Here is an 18,681-nt window from a genome sequence, read left to right on the forward strand (position 1 = left end):
CGCTCTCTTCCTGTTACAATTTTACAGGAAGTAGAAACCATCAGAAGCTCATGCTTGCATCTGCACCTGTAACACAATTATGTTGCATGTAAGGCATTAACAACACCCCCTCCAAAATAAATAAATAAAATAAAATAAAATAAAATAAAATAAAATAAACAACTTGGAGTGAGTTACAGTAAAATTTTTTATCCACACAGTTGTTCCAATTCTGATGGGTCAGAAAGTGTTTAATTAATGTTAATAATTAACACAAGTTTATTTGAACGATAATAACATGCACTTTCTTGATAACATGACAAACCAGAGAGAAACAACTGTTTCTAGCTGCTATAATGTAAGAATGAAAACAGAAACAAACTCATTTGCTAGCATTAATTTTAACTATAAATGGATAAAAAACATCTTCAGGTTTTCCCTTGGTTTCATCACTCCACCCCATTATTGATTATTTTCCTATAAAAGCATATAAATTATAATATTAAAATCAAATAATATTCAATATTAAATAAAAGAAAGTTAAATAATACTTTGTACAAAACAGTCCTAAATCTTTTAAATCAATTTGCTGTATGCTTTTTTGGTAAGACTCATTATTCAGAAAAATATCTTGAATGTTTTGTTTATATTATTATTATTATTATTATTATTATTATTATTATTATTATTTCCTGTTAATGCTTATTTTACTACCTAACAATCTTTCATTGAACTTTTGACTCTTTTGGCTTTCCATATGACCCTCTGGCTCCATCAGGTGGAGATATGAACTCAATCCAACTTTAAATACAATATAGTACAATAGATTTATTCATTCATTCATTCATTCATTCATTTAATTAATTCATTTTCTACCACTTATCCGAACTACCTCGGGTCACGGGGAGCCTGTGCCTATCTCAGGCATCATCGGGCATCAAGGCAGGATACACCCTGGACGGAGTGCCAACCCATCACAGGGCACACACACACTCTCATTCACTCACACACTCACACACTACGGACAATTTTCCAGAGATGCCAATCAACCTACCATGCATGTCTTTGGACCGGGGTAAACCGGAGTACACGGAGGAAACCCCCGAGGCACGGGGAGAACATGCAAACTCCACACACACAAGGCGGAGGCGGGAATCGAACCCCCAACCCTGGAGGTGTGAGGCGAACGTGCTAACCACTAAGCCACCGTGCCCCCCACAATAGATTTATTATTATTATTATTATTATTATTATTATTATTATTATTATTATTATTATTATTATTAGTAGTAGTAGTAGTAGTAGTATGATTATTATTATTATTATTATTATTATTAATAATAATAATAATAATAATAACAATAATAATAATAATAATAATAATAATAATAATTAAGTGTAATAGTAGTCAGTGTGAACGGCAGTCGATGAAATGTGAAATCTGATGACAAAGTCAACAGCTGGATAAACTTAAGAAGTTTTGTTAAAAATCACTCATGATGGACCTATCAGCTTTTTAATGTATGTTGGAGGTTTTAATTTTCAAAATTACAAGTTGTTTCTGGAGCAAAGTACCTCGATCAATAACAATTAGAGAAAAAAAAACCATTTCATTAAACACATACTTTTACTTTCAATGTCTCTTTAAAGCTTTTTTATTATGGCTTTATTAAGGTTGGGTCTTGCCTGTGTCTAATTTATTATTATTCAGCCCATCCTGTAGTGTGTGTGTGTGTGTGTGTGTGTGTGTGTGTGTGTGTGTGTGCTTCTGTGTGTTTGTGTGTGTGTGTATGTGTGTGTGCTTGTGTGTGTGTTTGTGTATATAATACGGTCACAGTGCTAGAGTAATATTGTAGTGTTGTAATGAAACAGTGACATAGACTGACCTGAGATTGTTCTAGATGTGGGCGTTGTCCACATCAGTGACGCAACAATGTGGAGAAAAGTTAAACTTTACGCAAAAAATAAATAAATATATATTTATTTAAAAAAAATCAATGTGTGTGTTTACTTTAAGTAGTTTGATTTATGCCATAAGAAACTTTTCTTATAACTGACGTCCAACCACAACCTCCGACAATAACAACTTATCAACCTTTTTTTTTTTATAATAACCGACACGCCTCTTCTTGAAACAATGCACGCTTCCTGATTATTTAACCAGATACCAGAACGGATAAAAAGCACTGATTCACCTTTGACCTAATTGGCTTATCTTCTCAAATAGTAGCTCAGTGTTGGAGAAGTGCACAGGGACTGATTTTTAAATCCCACTCTTGCTATCTTACCTGTGATACTGTATTTTTTAATGAATTTGGTTCTTTTTTTAATGAAAATTTTAATGTTTTAATTTAAACTATGATGTAGTAGTTGAATATGGTGGAAAAAAAGGTGATTATTTCCAAGTTTGTGCACATTTTACACAAAGGTTGAGCAGGTATTTTATTAAAGCTGCTAAGAAGTCACAGACCCCAACTTTAATGCAGAATAAGAGGAATTCCCAGAGTACTGCATTATAATAACTTATTTACATTATTTATTTATAACATGTCACACAGCATGAAATGAACCTTTAGTGTTGACTTAATAAAAGCTTATGTTGAATTTGCACAACTGATGTTGACTTGTGTCAGTAATAAGAACACTGCTAGATTTTGCAGTGAGTGTTAGAGTAATCCGGAGCAGCATTCACAGCATAGGCATGTCCAGTATAAAGTGTATAAGGAAGGGAGGGAGGAAAGGAAAGAAGCAAGGGAGGGCTTCCTATCATTATAAACTGCTGTGCTAGTCGTCGTGTTAAAGCAGGAGCCTGTTGGGGATCTACGAAGGTGAAGTCAATCCTTCACGGAGTAAACAAGAGTGCAAAAACTTTTTTCCACATGTGTCTTAAACGGGTTCTTCACTTTCTCGTCTTCCTCCCAGTGCTGCTCTTCACTTCAGGTGAGAAAATAAAGGAAAAACTAAGTTTCTTTGTCTACACGCCTACATTTAGAGAAATAATTCACCTAAAATATTACATTGTTTTGCTACATACAGTATAAGGGATGTATTATAGAAACTATAGTCTATAGCTAAACTAATTTATCTCATTTGCATATTGATTAGGATTCTAAAAGTGTGTTGGGACCTTGATTTAAGGTTTTGTGTAATGATCCTGGATTCAGGGGTTTTGGGACCTTTCTTTTAAAAACATTTATCCAGGTGAATTGGTTTGTTGACTTAGTTCAAGTATTTAGGGACCTAGGTTCAGGTTGTGATTAAAGACTGCTGTAGATGTGCTAGGAGCTTGGGTGATTCGGGACTTGGTAGAGATGTGTTAAGAGCTTATTGTAGATGTGCCAAGATTCTTCTGACTTTCTTTAAAGTTTTTTGGAACCTTGATTTGGCTATTCTTGGTCAAGATAATTTAAAACTTCCTTTTACATGTTTTACAAGTTTGGTTCAGTTGTATTTGGGGTTTGGTGCAGGTGGGTTGGGAGCTTGCATAAGGATCTTATGTTGAGATCTTCAGGAACATTTATGCAGATCTTCAGCCATTTGTTTTGAAAGCTGAGATCTGTCTTGGGACCATAGCTTTGGGGATTTGGTCAAGAACTGTGGTTATGTTACAGTAGGTATAGGTATAGTATAGCTCATCTCTCATAAGAGAACACATACAATAAACTTTAGAGCTTCATTTGCATCCTTCTCATTTGCATATGGGTCAGGACACCCACAGCCAACATTAAAACATTTAGAGAATACATTTTCATATATTTGCATAAAAGTCAGAATGGTGACAGCCCAGAAGTAATTAAATGTGCCAGGGCTTTAAAAAAATTTAGATCTCATTTGCAAATTAAAATTTTGCTGAAATAGTTCTAAAAATACAAGGGTTCATAATGTCATTTAAAAAACAATATGATGTGTAAACATTAAGGCTTCTGAGACATTGTCTTTAGGATTTAATGACTTTCCCATATAGGATTTAATGACTTTCCAATAATGTCTTTGAGCATTCCTGTGTTTCCTGTGAGTGATTAAAGAATGTCTGGCCTTGCATACATACACACACACCACTTGGACTATGCTACAAGCTAGTAATCGCTTTCACCACACATTTCCTCCACGTCACTCCATGCCCACAAATAGACATGAAGATTAATCTACATAATGTTTCATAGTATGAACCTTGGGGACATTTAGGAGGTTGGCATTTTTGTTTTCATTACAGCAAACCACACTTTAAATAACAAGGAGAACGATGTGGAACTGTAAAGACTGGGGAGAATTCTGGGAGTAATTCTGCTTTGTGCCAGATAGACAGACTTTGCCACTACAGACTCTTGGGTGGAAGGTTTTGAATAGCAAGGAGACATTTTGGATTTGGTGAATGCAGAAGCTTTCTCACTATTGGAGAGATGGCAGTTTATAGATGTTAAGTAAAAAGAATGTGGTCTTTCATTCAAACAGAAACATTTGCAAAATTTTGTCATTCTCTTGAAGTCTGTATTTATTTTGACTTCAGCCCTTGACCCTTCAATGGATCATCTACCAAAACTCACTTGATCCAATAAAATAATGGTACAGACCCTAAGATGGTGTTGGTAATAACACCCCTCAAGGGGTAATAGTGAGGGCAAGTCAATGAGGGCATTAAAAAGGGCACTAAAATGGGGAGCAGCTAATCAGTCAAAATTGATTTTACTAATCATTATTCTAATGACATTTTTAAGAACCTTGTAGTGCCTTGCACCTTTAGGTTTGGGGGTTTGATTCCCACCTCTGCTATGAGTTTGTCTCCTTGCTTCAGGGGTTTCCTTTGGTTACTCCTTTGGTTACTCCTGTTTCCCCCAGTCCAAAGACATGTGTTGTAGGCTGACTGGCATCTCTGTTTTGTGTGAATGGGTGTGTGTGCAATTGTGCTCTGCAATCTGCCTTGTGCTCCAATTCCCCTGGTATAGGCTCCAGGCTCCAGGTCTCTGTGTAAGACAAAGTGGTATAGAACATGAATGAATAGATGTTAAGAACCTTGATGGCCTAATTAACAACTTGAGCTTATTTTTTTTAGACATGTTTAAGGCCTCGTCTACATATTTTTGTAACATTAGCGTGTGTAGTCCATTTCTCCAAACTCAACGTTAAATCACAAGAAAATACTACATCAGAAAGCTAGTGTTCCATGTACACTAATCTATGCAGACTCTTGTGGCTTACCACATTTACCAAGTGGGAATACATGAGCATGTGAAATCCTCTTTGAGTGTTGCACGTCATACTGACAGCGCTATGTACATATCTGTCACTGGAAAATTGGATTAGAAGTGATCATGCAAGCAGCGCAGATCACTCAGGGAAGAATAAGGCAGACTCTTACTCTAACACTATTACTATTATGAACTACAGAAATGAAAAACAAAAACATTTAGGATCTTAGGGAAAAGGGCATTGTTACAGAAAAATGTTCGGAATACAAGACAGTGAAATAGCAATACTGAACTAGATTTGTAAAGTTCGTCGCGACAAACTTTGATGTTGGCTTTGACGAGGCAAGTATTCGCAAAGGCAGGTGCTTCTTGGAGGCGAGTGGACATAAGGGTCAGTGTTACTTTTGGAGGCAAGTGGACAGAAAGATAGGGTGCCAAAACATTTGGAGGCAAGTGGAGACGAGCATGTGACATCATTCGAATACTCCTGAGGAAGTTCCCCTCAATGGGCTGAGTGTTTTGATATGTTACATGTTCATGTTGTGCTAATTATTGATTTTCACGTGACATCACGTGACGTAATGTGACGTCATCAGAATGCACATGAGGAAGTTCCTCTCATTGTTCTGAGTGTTTTGATATGTCACATGTCAATGTTGTAAAAAGTTTTTTGATTTTACATATTTTGGGGGCGGGGCTTCGGCACAATTGAAATGCTTCAAAAGCTTACCGAGATATAAACCTCCAAAGTTTATAATGGGAGTCTATGGGAAAAAAGGCCACTTTGAGACCCGGTACCGGAAGTACCGGCACTTGGATCGCTTATAAAAGTAATAGCAACAAACCTCAGACCAGGGTCTACAACATAACTGAATTTGGTGCATGTGGCTCGAAAGCCCTAGGCCACATTAAATTTTATAAAGTTTTGTCTAAGCTTAAACAGGAAAACAGAATGTTGGCTTCTACAAAGCCAACATAATAACAAAAAAAACAAAAAACAAAAAAAAACAAGTATAGTATAATATCTAGAACTCAGGGCACTCCTCCTCCCAGCCAGCAGAGGTCATAGTCACAAGAGATCTAGAGTGAACTCTGATTGCTTCCTGTTTTTTTATAAGCATCCTGCATGTGTTAACACTTTCTGAAGTCTTGCCATTTCTAAAGCAGCTCTTTGCCTTTGATTTACAACACCTGCCATGCTTATTTGTTGGATTACTCTTTGGCCTTGTTTACTATGTGTGTGTTTTTTTTAATATCACTTTGATTCTGGATCATATATCTACTTTGTTTGCCAAGAGCCATATTAAAATAAATTAATTTAAAAGGGCATGAAATATAGTACAAAAGTGCAAAGGAAAAAATATTATGTCGCTACATTGGTAGCTAGGTATTGGTTTAAATGTTAATAATAAAACATTCCACTTTCACACCTACAGATCACAACTACAGGTTACAGAATACACACTTGGTAATTTACTAACACTAACTTATTTATGAACATCACTGAAAATGTTAAATGATCAGTAAAAATATAATGTGTGTTTTTAGTACTTAATGAGGCCCAAAAAGGTCCTCACAATGATAGGATGCTGTCAACTGACATCTTAGTCACTTGGTCCTTACTAAAAGAGTTTTACAACTTATATTTAAAAAACAAAACTAATTTTATGAGGTCCGAAAAGGACCATGTGAAAAGGAGTGTCAAATGCTCTCAATCATCTGGTCCTCACAAAATTACAGAGGTTTTAATGCTTTTATTTGAATACAGATTAGAAACAAAATATTTCCTACTGCTTGTTTAGGTTAAGGTTAGTGTCAACATAGTGTTAATTAATCTTTGTCAGTGTAAGGTCCTCATTAGGACAAAGAAATGTGTGCTTGTTTGTGCCTGGAAGGCATTCAATTATTTTAGATTTATTGTTACATTTACCTTACCCATATACCCACAATTTAACCTATCACCTCATCCACACACACACACACACACACACACGCTCATACACACATTAATTTAATCTTTGTGAGGACCTTCCATTAATATAAGGATGACTCAGTATCCAAAAAATATTTAAGTTCTTTTAAATGTTTTTAAAATAAAAGTTGAGGTTTTTTTTTGTCTATTCATTTTGTGAGGGTAGGGTTGATTTTAAGGACATCATAGAGAAAAATGGGGAAAATATGCAGACAAGTGTTGGCCTGTTGCTGTCTGAGACTGTGTGTATGTGTGTGTCATTATAAATGCATTTCTGTAGATTTGTGTGTGTGCGTGTGTGTGTGTGTGTGTGCGCGCGCGCGTGTGTGTTTAATGACTTGCAGGCACAAAAACAAGTGTATGAGAACAATAGTGATGCAATAACACACTCACTGTGTTCCTATTTCAGGCTTAAAACAGGAAATAACTATTGTAGTGTACTTCATCCCTCTCTCTCTCTCTCTCTCTCTCTCTCTCTCTCTCTCTCTCTTAACAGTAACAGTCAAGCTCAGTTACAGTAAATGTTTACATACTCTCTCTCTCTCTCTCTCTCGCTCTCTCTCTCTCTCTCTCTCTCTCTCACACACACACACACACACACACACACACACAGATTTTAGGTTAAAATCTAATGTTGGTTAATTATTGGCTACATGAGGAAAATGTGGCACACTAACAATTCTAAATCTCATTGCTCTTGTACTAATTTCTAAAATTTCAAATCTCAAATTTGTATTAATTCCTACCAAGTGGCAGCCATTTGAATTTCCATTAAATCTTTTTGGGCAACCTGGAAGTAACCAAGTCATGCTGCTGTAGGAAAATAATCAACAATGACATGGTGTGATGAATTGGAGTTGCTGTTACCAGTAACTGAATTTTCCCACAATGTCACATCCTGCTGTGTTTTATTCCTCTAATATCACAACAATTTGAAATGCTTAGAATATTTGTATTTTTTATTGTTACCTTATGACTTACAATATATCGTCACCAGGCTTTTTCTTTCTGTCTGTCATAAAATATCTACCTGAAGTGATAATATTCCGGTTTAAAGCACCTCGAGAGTTTATTTCAGATCAGTATCATTTATATAGTGTCTAAATCCAATTACCAGTTTATTAGGTTACCTATCTAGTGCCTGTAAACAAGGCTTATTAAAATCCTTCACTTAGTAGCCAGTGCATATTGTTTTTTTCCTCTACATAAACTGCACTGGCAGTTTATTAATGATTTGATAGAGTATGTGTACCTAATAAACCGGCAGCTCAGTCTGCATGTTTATACGCATTATTTATGCCTCTTATTGACCTTCCTGTGTTACACAGAGGTGATGCATGGAGGCAGTTTATGAAAAATGGCTTCACAAATAAATACGCGGAACAGAATAGACGTTTCTTATTCCACTGAGTAAAGACCATACTGGAAAGACTTTTCTATATAAAGCCTAACCCTGTGCCTACACCAGCAGCCATTTCTTTTCTCACACCGCTAAATTCACTCCTATGCTGCTCGCTTGTGGGCAACATTCTTTATATTCAGTTCAGTGTCGGTTGCCATGGTTGCACTGGAAACACCATCGTAGTTCAACATACTAAAAATACTACTAAATGTATAAAAAAATTAAACAGTGCTTTATTTGGTAAATCGGAAACACTTAGCTATCCTGGAATGGATATATGGAACCATATGGAACAGCAGATTTTCTTAAAATAGAATGCTTTGCAGCTACTTTCCCAGCTAATTGCATCATAATACAGTATATGGTTTAAACACACTACTGAAAACGCTATTTTCTGATTGGTTGGCAGTTTCTTTGTTTTGTAAGTTGTACACACAATTGTAGATCCAAACAGAATGAATCATCTTTTAATCACAGCACTAAAATGATGATATTAAGTAACCATTGTGCCTTAACAATGCTAAACTGCTGTCTTAGGTCTGATTAGTGAATTGACAAAAATGTTTTATTTTATTTAGTGTAGTAAACTAATAACTGTTAACTGTAAACAGGTAGCTACAGGTTCTGTTAGGTCGTATTAGTAGTGTATTTTTGTCAGTGAGAAATTTTCTTGGTTACTTTTAGTTGTGTTTTAAAAAAAATTAACATGTGTTTATACAAAAATAAAAATGTTTTAAAGCTTACAATAATTCAACTTTAAATGGTGCAATTAAAAATAGCAATGAATAGCACTTAATTAAGCTGCGACTAAACAAGCCGTTCGTATACAGCTATCAATGGTGTAACTGCCTACTCCTTAACATTTATAAAATTTTTCAAATTTCACATTCAAATTTAACCTGATTAAAGTAAAAAAGTTAAAGTTATTACCATGTGATAACCTTGTGTCAGCTAGCAAAGGTAGACATTGATTAATTGTAACATTAGCTAGCTAAGATAGCGATAAAGTTAGTAGAACCATGTGATGAAGTTAACAGTAGCCCACTTGCATGCGTCAAGGTTAAATCCGCTGCTCCAATCGTCCTTTCAGATGAAGTTTTAATGAAATGACACACTTGGCAAATCGTACCTCAGAGCTTTCATGTGCGAGACACAAAAACATTTGCCGTTAAGAATAAATCTGCCAAATGTAATTTACTGGAAATTCTTTCTTTTACTTATGATCAGGATTTATAATGCAGTGATGGCTTGGATGCTTGCCTGTAAACGCAGGTATTTTTTTATCCTCAAGGTAACACACACACACACACACACACACACACACACTCAGAAGTGTTTCTCCGTAGGAAGGTGATGGATGATGTGCTTCAACTTTTCTCCTGCCCTCAGTTGGAAGAGTTTGCTTGTATTGCAGGTTTATGTGTGTGTGTGTGTGTGTGTGTGTGTGTGTGTGTGTGTGTGTGTGTGTGTAAATTCCTCATAGATGCAAATATTTAGGTCAATGTTTTACAGACAAAAACCAACGTTTAATCAGCAAAGCAACATTTCTTCATTTCTTGAAAACATTGTGTGTGCGTTTTTGTCTGGTAAAATGAGTTGGTTCTATTTCCTAAAATAGAAAATAAAACTATAAATTAATCATTTGTTTATACACTTCTCATTTTACTGAACATGGCCTTTCTCAGTCCCATGGGCTTAGAACAGATATAAATAACGGCTGTTCCCATGAATTTTTTGGTTTTGCCCCATGGGATAACAGTTCCCAGACACACACACACACACACACAAACACACAAACACACCAAAAAAAAAGCGTGTATCTCATCCAGTAATGCATGATTCTGCTTCTATATATTTACACCTTATTTCCTGCTTGGCTTTTAAATATTTTGTATCATATTTCTAATAATAATACATGAAATAGTATATATATAAAATAATATGAATAAATTGTTGATTATGTAGAAAAATGTTCAATTGTTTAATTGTTTTAAAAATTTGCAAATTTCCAAAGTTAAAAATAATTTGTCTCAACCTCATATGTATGTAAAGCTCTGAATATGAACCGTGTAGCTCATAAATAATGACAAACTAAACTGAACTGTAAAACTTAACCATTACTGTTTAATTATTAATAATACTACTATTATTAGGATTTTGATTTGTCTCGTCCTCCATTTTCTTCCCAGTTTGGTCCAAATCAAGTCAAATTCATTTTATTTTTTGAACTGAAATGTATAGCATTATTTACCAGAAAAATACACATATTTAAATTTAAATTTACAGAAATATACATTAATGATATAAATTCTAGATTTCAAATGAAAGTTTGAAATTAGATTTTATGTTTCAATCTTTAAATTAAACGTTTACATGATTTTAATTTAGAATTTAATTTGAAAGTTTAAGATCTAATATTCATTCATTCATCTTCTACCGCTTATCCGAACTACCTCGGGTCACGGGGACCTGTGCCTATCTCAGGCGTCATCGGGCATCAAGGCAGGATACGCCCTGGACGGAGTGCCAACCCACCGCAGGGCACACACACACACACTCTCATTCACTCACACACTACGGACAATTTTCCAGAGATGCCAATCAAACTACCATGCATGTCTTTGGACCAGGGGAGGAAACCGGAGTACCCGGAGGAAACCCCCGAGGCACGGGGAGAACATGCAAACTCCACACACACAAGATGGAGGCGGGAATCGAACCCCCAACCCTGGAGGTGTGAGGGGAACGTGCTAACCACTAAGCCACCGTGCCCCCCTAAGTTCTAATATGAATTTAGAAATTGGAATTTGTATCTTTTAAGTTTTAAATTCTAGATCTTAGATTAAGATTTAGCATTTTAATTTTAAATTTGATCTTGAATGAGCAAGCTAGTGGTGACTTAGGAAAATGTATCGAAGATGAAATGAGAGAAAAACCTGGAGAAGAACCAGACTCAAAAGAAAACCTCGTCTTGGTAACACCAGATTGTGTCAAAAAGTTCAAAGTTGTAACCAGGAAATTCATTGAAGTTATAACATGAAGTCTATTTTGTTGAAGTAATTCAGGATGGAGACTTGACTTGCAAAACAAATAGTATTATCTTTGTGACACTAAGGCACTATGACATCATAAACTATAAGAGCCAATTAGGTTACAGTATGTAAATACACACCATGTGGTACCACCTTCTGTTTCTTCTTTGTTGTTATAATTGTTGTTAATTGCACTGATTTTCCATTTTTAGCTAAACTAACATTACCTTGTCTTGCAGGATGGCACGGTGTGGCTGCAATGAAAGTGTACACATCAGGTCGAATGCAGGCGGTGAACGGCACGGATGTAAGGTTGAAGTGCACATTCCAGAGTTTGGTCCCCATCAAACGCTCGACTCTCACCATCTCTTGGAGCTTTAGGCCGCTCCGCCCCGGCAACGAGGAATCTGTAGGTCACTATGTCCTCAAGTGTGATGTGTAGTAGTGAATATCAGTGTATGTGTGTCCATGTATTCTATATTAGCATGTCAGTTATATTTCTAGCCATGTAGGTTACACCTTCTGCAGCCTCCAGAGGGCTCCTGAGGCTCGGACAAGTGAGAGGCGGTGCCCAATAGAGAGTCCAGCCGCCTCTGTAATTAGTTGGAGACATATTATCTTACATGTGCATGTCAGAGCATGTCAGAGCAGGGTGTGGATGCACCGCAGAAACAAAGGTTTCTAGGTGTAAATAGGAAAATATTCCAAGAGGATAAAAATGAATAATTTTGCAATATAGCCTAACACACTTAATCACATGTTGAAGCCTCGATTTTGTATGACAGGTGTACAAACTTTTGCACTGAATTCTGGACCGTGATTGGTCAGAAGGTGCTGATTAACTATCTATAAGAACAACTCTGGCAGTAGTGTAGCTGCAAATCCCAGGCACTTGTTGTAATATGTTACTGTTTCTATAGCAACCACATCACACTGTTGATATTGTACAGTTTTCTGTAATGAGCTGATCAGTTAGGATTTATGGAAGGCCTCCAGTGTCAAAATAAAGAGAGTCTGGTGAGGAAGTGGCCCTTTAGAGCTGCCGTTGTGTAAATGGTAAGTAAATTAAAAACGGATAAAACGTATATTTATTTATTTATTTAATGGAATAAAACTACTAATTATTTTTCATTAGTTTTGGCACCCTAGTTGTATACAGTTGAACAAATATTTGTGCAACTTAAACTGAAAATGGAGACATTTTATGTGCAAAACATTTGTGTTTTTACCTTTTGTCATGAAAGATGAATATTTTCACCTCAGAGAGTGGACTCAATTAAATTCTTAGCTGCCTTAACAGGTGCATTTCAGTAAACCCGATTATGTCAGCAGAGATTGAAACCGTATAGCGAGTTCATAAAAAACTAAACTGCTGACTGAGGCTCAGCGTCCGTTTGTAATCAGGTTTCATTTTTCACCCGTCATACACCTGACTAATATTCTGTGTATGATTTAAAAATATTTTCTATGAAAAGTTTTCAATTCGAACACAAATGTAGACAAAAAAAAAATCATTTGTTTACAATTTGTAAGATTGAGTTAAGCATTTTTAACATTAGCAACATCAGCAATTTCTGGTCAAATGTGGGGCGATTTAATCCTTTCAAGTATAATTTGACTGATCAAAAAATAGAACATTTTAACATCCATCCATCCATCCATCCATTTTCAACCGCTTATCCGGGGCCGGGTCGCGGGGGCAGCAGTCTAAGCAGGGACGCCCAGACTTCCTTCTCATTTTAACATTTTATCATTTAAAAAAATTCTATCTCAAACACTGGAATCTGATTCTGACCAAAAGATCAGAATCAGAATCTGATTCTGACCATATTTCAAAGGTTGATGATACTTTTAATTAAACATCTACAACAATTATTTTTTTAATGGAAGAAATGTAAAGAAATTAGTAAAAGTAGGTAAAAGTATGTGAAAATGTGAAAATAATAATGTTAATGTTCTTAAGATGATCACTTTAAAAGCATTTTTAAATGATCGGCATGTAATTATTTAAAGATTTGATGACACTTCTACGACAAGTCTACAATAATGATTAAACACTGAAATGGAAAGTAAAAAGGTAGAAAATTGCAACAGTTTATTATTTAAAAAGCTTTAGATCTTTAGGTCAGTGTGTATTATGTGAATGTTTGGTGATACTTTTATTTAACTTTTAAGATTATTTAATTAATCAATTATGTTATTTACAAAAATTATGATAATTTTTTTTTAAACATTTTTATTGAAAAAATTAAGAATAAAAATGTTAATCCCAACCAGTTTGTAATTGTTAGAAAAAATATTGATATCTAATAAATTTGTATTGTGAAGCATTAGAATCACATTATATAATATATCCTTATGACAAACATGTACCTTGAAACATAGCAAAAGATTGTATGATGAAAACTTTTTAAAAATGGCTATTGCTTCTCCTCTTTGGGCTTCTTGAAGGTGTTTTATTTCCATGAGAAGCCGTTTCTTCCGATTGAAGGTCGCTTCCAGAAGAAAGTGTTGTTTGTGGGAGATGTTTCATCGAGCGATGCATCCATCCTGGTTCGGGATGTGACCTTCAGCTTCAACGGGACGTTCAGCTGCCAGGTGAAGAACCCGCCTGATGTCCATGGGAATGTTGGAGAGGTTCAGCTACGGGTTGTCGCTTCAGGTGAGTCTGTCATCATGTTGAAAGAAAGTTTTCAAAATAAATAAATAAATAAATAAAGCTGGTAAGCATCTCCACCTTCTGTTCCAGCTCCTTTCTCTGAGATCGTTATTCTCGCTGTGGCCATCGGGGGTGCTGTTCTACTGGTGATCGTCATCCTTGCCATATGCGTGTTCATACGCCGGTGTCAAAAAATGCGAAGGATGGAAGAAAGGCAAGAAAGACTCAGAAGAGAACGAAAAGACCTTGTGGTATGGTGAGAGGTGGAGCTCGGTGAATAGGGTGGAGGAAAGAAAATGAAGGACTGTGTGGAGATGATGGAGGGAAAAGCATGTGTTAAGCAAAGCTGCTCTTCCTGTTCAGCGCCCCCTCTGGCTTGGATGTACATTGTGTGTGTGTGTGTGTGTGTGTGTGTGTGTGTGTGTGTGTGTGTGTGTGTGTGTGTGTGTGTGTGTGTGTGTATAAAAGCATGTGTGTGCTTTCTGATACTGTTTCTGATGCACTCTTATGCATTTAAAAGCCTGGAATCAACTACATATGACAGCAAGGACAATGTATACAAATCATTTCTATTGTACAGTATATGCTGTATCAAGAACTACTGTATTTTTTTTTTATTATTTCTATTTTTTACACTCTTATTAACACACTGTTTAGCTAAGGTTTATTTTCTAGTAAAGTAACGTAACTTACTGTAGCAGCAGCTATCATGCACGTCAGCTAAAGTGTGTAACACAAATTAAACACATTTAAATCAACTGCTACTGCTACTTTTTAATTCTTTAAACAATTAATACGACCAGATAACAGGATCAGCATTCCCAACATGTGGTGTTTATTAAAATAGTAATTCAGTAATTACTAATAGTAGTAATTAGTAATAGTAATTAGCTTGTGTACTGTACTGTGTGTTTACTGTCATGCTAGTCTGTGGGTTAGCATGTTTACTGTCATGTTAGTCTGTGGGTTAGCATGTTTACAGTCATGCTAGTTTGTGGGTTAGCATAATTCCTGTTATGCTAATCTGTGGGTTAGCATGTATATTGCCATGCTTGTCTCTGGGTTAATGAGTTTACTGTCATACTACTCTGTGGGTTTGTGGGTATAATTTCATGCTAGTCTGTGGGTTTGTGTGTATAATGTCATGCTAGTCTGTGGGTTTGTGTGTATAATGTCATGCTAGTCTCTGGGTTAGAGTGTATATTGTCATGCTAATCTATGGGTTAGCATGTACTGTATATTGCCATGCTAGTCTGTGGGTTACCGAGTTTACTGTCATGCTAGTCTGTGAGTTTGTGTGTATAATGTCATGCTAGTCGGTGGGTCAGAGTGTATATTGTCATGCTGGTCTGTGGGTTAGCGTCTATACTTTAATAACTTGTTGGAATGGAGATGGATTGAATGAGACTCTTTGCCTCATAGTTTATATTTATTTATTATCAACATTTTATATAACTTTTTTAGATATCAATTTATTACTGTCATCATTTCTTTAGTTCACCAGCAAACATCATTTTAATGTTTCCTTTTGTCTAAATATAATCTTTAAAAAATGCACAAATTATTTTGTGAAAATTATTTGCACAAATTGTCAGGGGAAAAAAAATGTTGTTTGTATTATGTTCATGCTAGCAAATAGTGTCTGTAAGCTATCTTCTTAAGCTGGGAGGAACGCCACAGAATTAGTTTGAGGAATCATTCATGCTAAATCATTCAAGTAAACTTGCAAAAGCAAGCGGTTTGGAAACTGGAGAACCAAGAGGAAACCCAGGAACCCTGAAGCTGTGACACAACAACTCTACACACGCAAGGTTTTGTGCTCTTCCTATGAAATACAGTAAACCCTCTAACTTTTAATTCAACTCCTACAAGTATTTGTTTGTAAATGCAAGTCCTTTAATCAAGAAAAATATCAAGCAATCATGCACAAGAATGCTGAGCACGCATATGCTCTGCTGTTACTCAGCATGATTTGTTTTTCAGCTCCAAACAGGCTGCTCGCAGCTTTAAAAATGACATATCTTTTTCATTTTGCTGAAGGTTTTGCTGACTTGTATGAAGTTGAGTGCAAGCCTTGAGTTTAGATTTGTGTGATATGATATTTGATATTTGTGATAATTGTGTGAGAATGAAGTTATGTTTCATCATTCAAATAAATAAGAAGACAGGCAAAATGATTCAAACACAGATGTGGCATCAGTTTAATTCACAGATAATTAACATCGCCTCATTCGTTTAGAGTATTATTTTGTCTATATGTTGTGCTAAAAGTTTATTTTGTGTCACAATCATATGACAGACTATTCTATTATATTCTATTCTATTTCACACACTTGAAATCTATAGCAGATAATTAAAGAATTTGGTGCCCGGTAGAATTAAGCAGAAAATCTCGTAGCGAACAGTGAACCACAGATTTGATGAACTGCAAGTGATTTGATTAAAAGATTCAAAGAAACAGGTGTCCAGTAGGCTTAAGCAAGGAACTGATTTTGATTCAGTTCAGAATTTGATTCAGTGAACAACATATTTGTTGAACTGCAAGTGGTCGGATTGGATTCAAAGATTTTCAAGCCGGGTTTGGTCTGGTCAGACACACACCAGTAAACAGTGCAGTAGAGTCTTGAACAATCACTTTTTGTGAGAGAATCAGGTTGTGAGAGAATCATGAATCAGGGTTTATTCGATTTAGATTTACACTATTTGAATCAGGTGAACCTTAAGTCCGGTTTTATTCACTTCAGACTCACACCGCTGAACAGTGAACAAGAGGTTTCAAGAATTTGCTGTCGAGTTAGATTCAGCTCTAACAATGAACCAGACAACCAGATAATGTGAAAACCTTGGGTACAAATTAATTCTGTCCAGACATATACCACAGAACAGTAAACAAGAGCTCCGAAGAAACAATTCTTGGTCAGCTTAGATTACGATTATATCTGTCTTGAACAGTGAACCAGATAACAAGAGAATTGTGAGTCAGATTTTAATCAGTTCAGACTTGTGCTATTTGATTCATGTGATCCACACAATCAAAGACTTGTGAGACAGGTATCATTATGATCAGACTTTGAATAGTGAACAAAAGATCTGGTGAATCAATTGTTAGGTGGGATTCAGTTCAGAGTAACTCTACTGAGAGCACACGATAAATCAGAGCACACGATAACCAGAGAAAGCTTAATCAAGTTTTATTTGCCATTCGATTCAAGTGAAGAGGTTTGAAAGTTGAATTATCAGCAATGCAGTGTTTTAATTATTAAATATATATACAGTATATATTTTTAAAAAGTGAGTCAGACGAGTGGCGCTTGTCCATGGCATGACATCATTGTCCAGTTAAGACAATGATATCATGCATGTGGATCACCAGAGTTAAAATTTAATGGAAAGAAAAAAAAAACAAAAAACCTAGAGGAAGGATGGTGGTCATCTAATGAACCTGTTAGAAACTAAAATTGTTGGTGCATGTAATTACACTCACCTGATTTGGTTAAAAGCATCACCCAGGAAGTACAAAACCTATATGTATCACCCACCACTGATATCTTTATTTTCTTGAAAAATTCAAACGCTAATCTTCTAAATTTTAGACTTCTAGATATTTACATCTAGAAAATTCGGTGTAAAAAGTCCTGACAATTCAATGAGCAAATAATTAAAAAAACATCAAAGATCTCCATGTGTTCATTATGTGTTCATTCAGAAACATTTTTTAATTAATTAAATTATATAAACATAAACTCTGACATGGGGGGCACGGTGGCTTAGTGGTTAGCACGTTCGCCTCACAACTCCAGGGTCGGGGTTCGATTCCCGCCTCCACCTTGTGTGTGTGGAGTTTGCATGTTCTCCCCGTGCCTCGGGGGTTTCCTCCGGGTACTCCGGTTTCCTCCCCCAGTCCAAAGACATGCATGGTAGGTTGATTGGCATCTCTGGAAAATTGTCCCTAGTGTGTGATTGCGTGAGTGAATGAGTGTGTGTGTGTGCCCTGCGATGGGTTGGCACTCCGTCCAGGGTGTATCCTGCCTTGATGCCCAATGACGCCTGAGATAGGCACAGGCTCCCCGTGACCTGAGGTAGTTCAGATAAGCGGTAGAAGATGAATGAATGAATGAGTAAACTCTGACATTGTGTCCATTCTGTTTATATGCAAATAAATGGTGCTTTCCTCATAACACGTTTTCTATTGAAATGTCTGCTCATTCCAACCAAGCACCAGGTGTAGTTTCTGCTTGATGGTACGGAAAACCTGCTCAAACACTGGTTCATGGTGGGCAAGATTGGACACCCCTGACCTGAAGCCAGTAAGGACAGAAGTATTTCTTTACTTCATGGACTGATGAAGATGTTGATGTGGCAGATTTTTTCTCATAAAGGACAAGTGAAGTTTGACTGGGATCTCCAATTATAAGTGACCATGTAAATGTGGTCTAGATCGGTTCTGTTAC

The 18,681-nt window shown here is 36.1% G+C and overlaps 1 protein-coding gene across 1 annotated transcript; it reads left to right on the forward strand.

The window, feature by feature from the left end:
- The first annotated feature begins 2,630 nt into the window (after positions 1 to 2,630).
- LOC132858350 (myelin protein zero-like protein 2) lies at positions 2,631 to 16,417 on the forward strand. Its single transcript, XM_060888651.1, has 4 exons — positions 2,631 to 2,919; positions 11,811 to 11,980; positions 14,023 to 14,233; positions 14,321 to 16,417. Exons 1-4 carry the CDS (start codon positions 2,859 to 2,861, stop codon positions 14,488 to 14,490), a joined length of 612 nt encoding a protein of 203 aa, XP_060744634.1. The 5' UTR covers positions 2,631 to 2,858; the 3' UTR covers positions 14,491 to 16,417.
- The last annotated feature ends 2,264 nt before the right edge of the window (positions 16,418 to 18,681 follow it).

Source organism: Tachysurus vachellii, chromosome 15, assembly GCF_030014155.1.
Source record: "Tachysurus vachellii isolate PV-2020 chromosome 15, HZAU_Pvac_v1, whole genome shotgun sequence".
NCBI classification, from domain to species: domain Eukaryota; kingdom Metazoa; phylum Chordata; class Actinopteri; order Siluriformes; family Bagridae; genus Tachysurus; species Tachysurus vachellii.